Genomic DNA, 7,978 nt, shown 5'->3' with positions numbered 1-7,978 from the left:
TTCACCGAGAAAAAAGTTAGGGACCTTACCTCGTGTTTATGAAAAGACATGGACTAAACAGTGTGTTTTGTCAAAATATAGAGACTAATAAATTAATTACCCTTTAAATAATTATCTAGAGAAATATCTGATCTAAAAACTACAGCTCAATTCTGTGTATTAAAAGCAAATGAGACCCATTGAAAACAATGTAATTATAAACATGCTTATAGCTTATTCTAAGCTGGATTGGATCATTACCTAACAAACTAAAAAAAACCAGTACTCTATAGTAAATTCTAGGCCTAATACACAAATAACCCCTAAATTTGTCCAAATGTTGCAACTACCCCCTTAACTTTCAATTGTAACAACTTACCCCTTAAACTTGTTCAATTGTAAAACATAACCCCAAATTGTGAATTTTTTTACCCCGTATTTGAAGCAACCGTAAAAAAGTTTTCTCGGATTCGTATCACGCCAAAAATCTGATTATCATGCTCCACGAGCGTTGCAGATTTTGTATTTCACGTGTTTCTTCAATTGCAGTCCATGTCAGCAATTTGAGGTTGTGTTTTACAATTGGACAAGTTTAAGGGGTAAGTTGTTACAATTGGACAAGTTTGAGGGGTAAGTTGTTACAATTGAAAGTTGGAAGGGGCAGTTGCAACATTTGGACAAGTTCAGGGGGTTATTTGTGTATTAGGCCTAAATTCTATCATAAAAGTAATAATAAGAAAAACAGAGTAACCATAAAATTACCTATTTAGGTTCCAAACATCCAACCTGAATCATCAACTCTAAACCCTAGCAATGTTTCATGACGAGGATCCCACTCTACTAGGAAAACTTCTTCCATATGACAAATGAACCCATTGAAAACACTCTAATTATAAATATAGAATAGCCAAAACAATAATACCAAACAAATGCAAAGAAAAAGCAGATTCTAAATCCCTGGCAGGAAAAAGAAACGTCAATGATTAACAGATCTAGAACTTAAACACAAAGAAAAGGGTAATCAGTCAATGTTAGGAAATAGGGAAATCCATCTACTATAGTAGAAGGAGAAAACAAATCAAATCGAAACAACAATTGAAAAAGAAAAAAAATATATAGAGAGAGATTCAGACTTACATTGATCTAGGTTCCATGAAGAACCTAGTTATTAAAGGCGCGCCTTGGCTACCTTAGGGTATTTTAAGGTTAAGGGTATTTTAGGGTTTTGAGGGTGTTTTAGGTTTAGGGTAATTTAGGGTTTTTTTAAGTTAAGAAAATAAAAGAAAAACAGAGACAGACAAAGATCGAAAGTTTTTGCTACACATATCGCAACAGACATTATACCTTAGTAGTTAACTAGAATTTAACTCATGCATTTTATGGTTTTATTGTTGGTATTTGACTATTTGTGACTAGTATTATGAATTTATGATTTTTGTTTTATGCGCCTCGAGTCGCTCGGACGTGCGCCTTAAGTTTTGCCTTGCGTCAAGGCTCCAAGACCCCTTGCACCTTTAATAACTATGATGAAGAAGCACCGTGAATAACCTAAAGAATCCATAGTTTCAAACCACAAAACTATAACGCCGACAAAGATCTCCAAATAATCAAACGATAAAGATGAAGTGAGATTTAGAGAGAATTTCCGGTGACCGGTAGGAGAACTCAGAGACGACGAGAATGAGTTTCCAAACTAGGAGAGAGAATAAGACGAGAAAGAGAAGTATGAAATTGTGGATATTAACAGCCGTAAAAAGTAAACTCCCAAACCTGGAGGATAACACAATGTCAATTATATATATTTTGGGCTTGTTTTTAATTGAGCCCATTGGGACACTTTATGGAAGTGTTAGTAAAAAAAATAATGTTAAAAATTGCACCTGGACTCATTAGAAAAATTGTATATAAAAGATAGAGTAATTAATTTATTAATTCCTATATTTTGACAAAACACATTGTTTAGTTTCTATATTTTTAAAAACACATGGTAAGATTCCTAATATTTTTCTCAATGAACTGTTTAGTCCCTAACGTTTTACTCGGTGAACTGTTTAGTCTCTGCCGTTAGAGACTCAGTCAATTTGAATTTGAGTCAAAATCTATTTAAAATAAAAATGTAATGCCTTAACTACCCTTTACTACAAAATCATATATATAAGACCATTATCTTCATTGTTTCTCATCTCTGCGTTCTTTCTTTTTCTTTATTTTCCTTTCCTTTAGACTCTACTACATCTGAAATCAACTTTGAGTGTTCTTCTTCTTGATTTACTTCTTGATCGTTCAAATTCGTAAGCATTGGCTTGTGTTCTTTTTCTTGTTCTCCATACAAATAACTCCTTCTAAATTGGATTTCCTCTTCTGAAATTTGAAAGTAAATAGTAAAGGGTAATTTAGTCATTTCCGAATTCATAAACGGTAAAAAAATCTAACAAACAAACGGAAGGACTAAACAGTTTACCGAGAAAAAGATTAGAGACCTTACCGTGTGTTTTTTAAAACACATGGACTAAAACAGTGTGTTTTGTCAAAATATAGGGACTAATAAATTAAGGGTAAAGTTCAAATAAAACTCCTGTGGTTTTTGTTTAAAAAAAAAAAAAACTCCTATGGTTTCACTAATTTTCAGATAAAGGACTATGGTTTACTTTTTGTCAAAACAAGGATTGAGGTTTCACACTTTTAATAATGTTATTAAAACTATCTTTAAATACCTGAAAATGAAAATTTTCAAAAATTAAAGTTGTTTAATGCTATATTTTCTATGGAACTACATTTTCGATTTTAGAAAATCATCTTTTTTGGAACTTTCTGTCTCTAAACATTAACTTTCTCTCTCTTTACCAAATATCATCTAAATAATCTCGAAATAAAAAAGTTGAAGAATTAAAGTTGCTTAGAATATTAGTACTTTTTAAAATATGTCATTTTTGAAGTCATCAAGGGTGATTTTAATAGTATCAATCGAAAAAGTCCTTATTTTGCTAAATTTGAAAACCTCAGTCCTCATTTTGACAAAAAGTAAACCACAGTCCTTTATCTGAAAATTAGTGAAACCACAGGAGTTTTATTTGAACTTTACCCGTAAATTAATTAGTCTAAAAGATATGATAGCTACCACTGCCTTGACATCTAAAATACTTGTTATGGCAGCAGAAACAGAACATGCAGGAAACCTCAAACTCAAGGTTTTCTCTTGTTCAGAAACATGGTACTTGAAAACATCTTTCAAAATCCCATGGGACGAGCAGGAAAACACCAGCAGCCTCTTATATAAATGGCCAAACCATTGCTGTTAATGCCTTCTTTTTCAACTCGAAATAAACAACAAAAGACCTTCCTTTCTCACTAGACAAATCCTATCTTCTCCATTTAATTAAATTCAGGTTTAGAAGTGGATTTAGATCTTAAACATAATTAAATTCAGGTTTAGAAGTGGAGTTAGATCTAACAAATGCATCATCTTCACTATTAATGATATTCACGTTACTCTAGTCCTAACTAACATGCTACAATGTTTCTACATTATACTATCTCGTAATGTTTCTATATGATTTCATAAAACTAACCTATCAAATTGTACAATTGAAGGGCCTGTCTTAACAAATAATAAGGGCATGAAAAACTCAGACAGACTTGAACCTGAAGAGGATATAACTTATTACGAACTAGTTACCTACAAGCACTGTAAAATCTTCATTCAATACTAACCTATTCAAAACTTACCCGTTCTCCCTCAGACAAACAATCTGTGCACAAAATATGGGAGTCCTTTTGCAACGCCTTAGGCTATTTTCATTCTGTTTGGCCACTTTGATGCTAGGTGTTTCTTCTCCTGCAATGTTGAATCCATATTTAGGAGCTTAACTTTACAAAAGCACAGAGTACGTATACATATATGACATTCGTGTCAAGCACATCCAATTGCAGGGCATAATATTCCAAAATAGTGTTGTCATACTTTTATATGATTTCATAAAGCTAATTGAGTTAATTGTACAATTTAAGGGCATGTTTTAGAGATTAACAAATAACAAGGGTATGTATCAATGATAGCAACGTTAATATTTTGATAAAAACTCAGACGGACTTGAACCTGAAGAGGATTTAACTTATTACTAATTTAGTTACCTATAAGCAATATATACTGTTCAAAAATTACAAATTGTCCAATTATTAACAAAATAATAAGGAGAAGAAGAAAGAAGACTCACAATCTTTGTGCAAAAATATAAGCCCTTTCGCAAACCCGCCGGCCATTTTCATTCTGTTTGGCCGTTGATGCTAGGTGTTTCTCCTCCTGCAATGTTCAATCCATATTTAGCAGCATAACTGTAAAAAAACACAGAGCACATTCAAATTGATAGAAACTGATGGAACTTTCAAATTTATGACACCAATTGCTTTTACAACTTGCAAGTTGTGAATTGAAACTTCATTCGAAGCAACAGAAACGAGCATTCTAAAACAAGCATTCTGGTAAACTGTGAAATTGGAAGATGGAAACATAACTAATGGAAAAAAAATAGAATAGAAATAAAAAGAAATAAGAAAACAAATCATAGAAGAAACCGAATTTAGAACGGAAGAGAAGAATCTGACAAGTTGGACTTTGGGTTCTCTGAGAAGAAAACCACTTGGAGTTGTCCGAGCAGGAGATCGGACCACTGTTTGGTCAACAACTTTTACCGGCTTTTACCTGATTTCAAAAAAAAAAAAAAAAAATCCGCCCCAATCGGACACCTGAGCTAAAAGCAGAACCATCAACCTTTTTAACGACGCTTTCTCTTACTGTAGAGGCATTGACATCACTAATATGAAAAATAAGCAGAACCATGAACCTTTTTAAAGACGCTTTCTCCTACTGTAGAGGCGGTTAGTGTTCTTTTGTTTATCAGATTTTATTTAATGTTTGAAACTATTATTAAAAATCTGATAAAATGATAAAAATGTGAAAATCTAAATTTTTGTTCATAAAGGAGGTTTAGTTTTTTACATACATTTCTAAAATAAAAAATACATATTCACGTAACCTAAATAACTCTAAAAAGTTCAAATCTTGCCTAAACTTGCTTCTCAATTCAATATTCCTGGAGACTTGCAGAATCTCATCACGGGGAACATTAACATCAGCAATGACAACTCTAGGAGCACCAAACGCACAAGCAGCTAATAGGTTAACGAGTCAAATTGATCCTGCACCCATGATCAAAACAGTTGTATCAGGACCACTCTAATCATACGAGTCCAATTAGCAGAAAACAAACTGTTACTTCCATGTTCCTCTCCTCTTGACCTTTTTCCACCATTTTTCAACATCGACAAACCATTAGAAGCCAAAAGTCTAAAAACTCATACATCACAAATAGCAGCAGGTTGTTGCAGCTATTGTTCAAGTCAACAAGTCTCAAAAGTAGACGAGACTCGTCGTAAAGTATCAGTCTAATGGTTTGTGCAAGTAATTTTGTAGTATCAAGATTGTGAAAAACCACTAGAAAACATCCCCAAATGTTGTGATTAACATTTTATCTAAGCACACCAGTAATTGATCTAGATTCAAAACACTACAACATGCACAATAATATCAACAAGTGCAGGTTAGAATGTCTCAAAAGACAGTTAATGAATCTAACCTCAGTCTACTATAGGTTTGCTATAGTAGGCCTCCCTGGCTTCAAGCACATCCGGGCAATACCGTTTCATCAAGACTTCAACATGCTCTGCAAATGATCCGTTCTGTTGCTCACCAAGATGCTTGACCATTTGGTTCCATCTCCTTCGACATACATCACCAGGTCTATGTTCCAAGAGACTGTCCCAGTCAACATTTTCCATGCAGCATGCATCCACATCATCAAGTGCAATCAAAAGGCGATAGTCATCCACATCAGCCCATTTACCTTCAGCCACCAAAGGAGATGTTAAACTGTCATACCATTTCATGCAGCATACTGGATTAGCTCTAGTCCCCATCTGCTTGCTAATGGCTGTCCAACAAATATTGTCTCGCAACATTCCATGTTTAGACTTCCTTTCCTCAAAAGCTTTCATACGCAGATCCATGTTCACTAGATCAAACAAAGACTGGTATTCATCTTGGGACCACTTTCCTCTCTTCTTATTCGCCACATTTAGTCTCCTCCATGCATCCTTGACATGAAATCTATGCTTGCCAAGTGCGTCACCCAAAGTTCTCCAATCAGGCCCGTATTTTTCATAAAACTTCAGCACTAGATCGCACTCTTCTTCCGTCCACTTACGATTTTCATCCCTCTCAAACAAGATATGGGCTCGATAATACACACTCTCGCAAGGCCTCCAAGGTAAAACTGCCCCTATTTCCTTCCAACAATTTCTAACCTGGGGGTACTTCTTACACTTCAAAACCATATTTAACCCTTCTTCACCTAATTCATGCTTATCGATGTAGCTCAAAACAGCCTCTTTAACCGTCTCATCTTCCTCACGTGAGAATCGCTTCCCTCGCACCAATTCCACTGGCTCAACCTTCTTCTTCTTCTTCTTCTTCTTCGATACTTTGTTGCTACAATTTGCATCAACAATATGTTCATGCTTTTGCTTCCTCTTCTCCCGTGAAAGCTCGACATTCTCCAGAATATTTTCAGTTGAATCCATGCCTTAACCATAAATTTTACCCAAATGAATAAAGGTTTATTGGTTAGTCAATGATTATAAGCTGTTTTGTCAAACCAAAAGAAGCGTATTCATATGATTATCAGTAACATGCTTTCCAAATCATATTTCTTTCAAATTGAAATGTTTCCACATGAAATGATACCTTCTCAGCATCAAAACAAGTGCACCAAATTAAATATTATTTTAACTAATGAATCATTATTAGTTATGAAAAAACATCATTTAATCAATGAATTAATCAATTACAATAGCAAGGTTTATATAAATATAAATGAATCCAATTGTTGTTTAACACATTCTGAAAATCAAAACCATGTATTCATGTGGGAAAGTAAGAAGCTTTCTCTTCATATAAATGTCCCATTAATGTTGTGTTTGTCAACATCAGAGGCAGAAATTTCATATTCATTAGATAAAAGAGATTAAAGAAGAGGAATTAATATTATACAGTAATTCCTAAAACCCCATAACAAGGAAAGGACAAAGCTAAGATTGGTGGCCACACCAAAGGCAAGGAAATAGTGCTTTGATTCATTCCAACAACGATTACAGTGAAAATAGTTGTAATAAAATGCCAGAAAACAAAGGCTAACAGCATACTGGAGTTAATCAATGAATTAATCAATTACAATCGCAAGGTGTATATAAACAGCAGGACAGATCAGAATGTCATCAACAATGAGTTAGAGAAGAAAAGCCATAAACATCTTACCTCGGCGATGCGATGCGAGAAGAGGAAATGTTCGTTCGGCGGTTAATCAAAGATCGGAAGCTGCTACGTTTGGCGGGGCGAGATTGGAAGCTGCTGCGTTCGGCGCCGGCGATGCTGCTGAAGAGACGGTGTAGGAACGACTGCGGCTGCTGCGACTTGTTTTGTTCCTATGTTTTAGGGTTTCTTAAAAGTAAGGCAAAAAGCTCACTAGGGCCCCTGAACTATAGAGCTAAATTCAATTAGACCCTCATTCTCTTCACATCATCAAAAAGGTCCCTATACTCTTTTTAAGTGGCTAATCAACTCCTTCTTCTTAACTGCCAACTGACCTCCTTTCTTCTCCGCTTCTTGCCTGCCGACAACGGGAGACTTTGATTTGAAGTTTTTTGTGGCATTTTGTCGAACATTTTCTATGCCTTGCATATGGAGGATAATTGTAATGTAGTAAAAAGGAGGATAACTAATTAGCAGTGCATAATTCTATATCCAATTTTATTAGAAACCATTTCAGACGGCAAAATGTAAAACATGTGAACGAAAAATATCGCAGGAATCACGAACTGAAATCAGACTCTCCAAGCAGCCTCTTTTACCTTTTCAAGAGCTGCAATAGGATTCCCAAAAATGTCT

At 34.7% G+C, this 7,978-nt stretch overlaps 1 protein-coding gene across 4 annotated transcripts; it reads right to left on the bottom strand.

Moving 5' to 3' along the window:
• Positions 1 to 709: 709 nt before the first annotated feature.
• LOC136216504 (RNA polymerase I termination factor-like) lies at positions 710 to 7,565 on the bottom strand. Of its 4 annotated transcripts, none has more exons than XM_066003029.1 (6): positions 7,349 to 7,558; positions 5,613 to 6,617; positions 5,043 to 5,175; positions 4,194 to 4,311; positions 3,706 to 3,814; positions 710 to 2,340 (listed from the first exon to the last, which is right to left on the bottom strand). In XM_066003029.1, the coding sequence occupies exon 2, from the start codon at positions 6,613 to 6,615 to the stop codon at positions 5,614 to 5,616; it is 1,002 nt and encodes a 333-aa protein (XP_065859101.1). In that variant the 5' UTR covers positions 6,616 to 6,617; positions 7,349 to 7,558; the 3' UTR covers positions 710 to 2,340; positions 3,706 to 3,814; positions 4,194 to 4,311; positions 5,043 to 5,175; position 5,613. The 4 variants fall into 4 exon arrangements, with proteins under 4 accessions (XP_065859101.1, XP_065859102.1, XP_065859100.1 ...); XM_066003030.1 differs by having other exon boundaries at positions 3,691 to 3,814; positions 4,194 to 4,279; XM_066003028.1 differs by having other exon boundaries at positions 4,194 to 4,279.
• Positions 7,566 to 7,978: the final 413 nt, after the last annotated feature.

Source organism: Euphorbia lathyris, chromosome 2, assembly GCF_963576675.1.
Source record: "Euphorbia lathyris chromosome 2, ddEupLath1.1, whole genome shotgun sequence".
Taxonomy (NCBI): Eukaryota; Viridiplantae; Streptophyta; class Magnoliopsida; order Malpighiales; family Euphorbiaceae; genus Euphorbia; species Euphorbia lathyris.
The sequence above is the reverse complement of the archived record's forward strand: the minus strand, read 5'-3'. Positions and strand labels throughout refer to the sequence as shown.

Bases quoted from the DNA above. Each gene is read 5' to 3' on its own strand.
- LOC136216504 (XM_066003031.1), bottom strand. From the start codon at position 6,615: ATGGATTCAACTGAAAATATTCTGGAGAATGTCGAGCTTTCACGGGAG.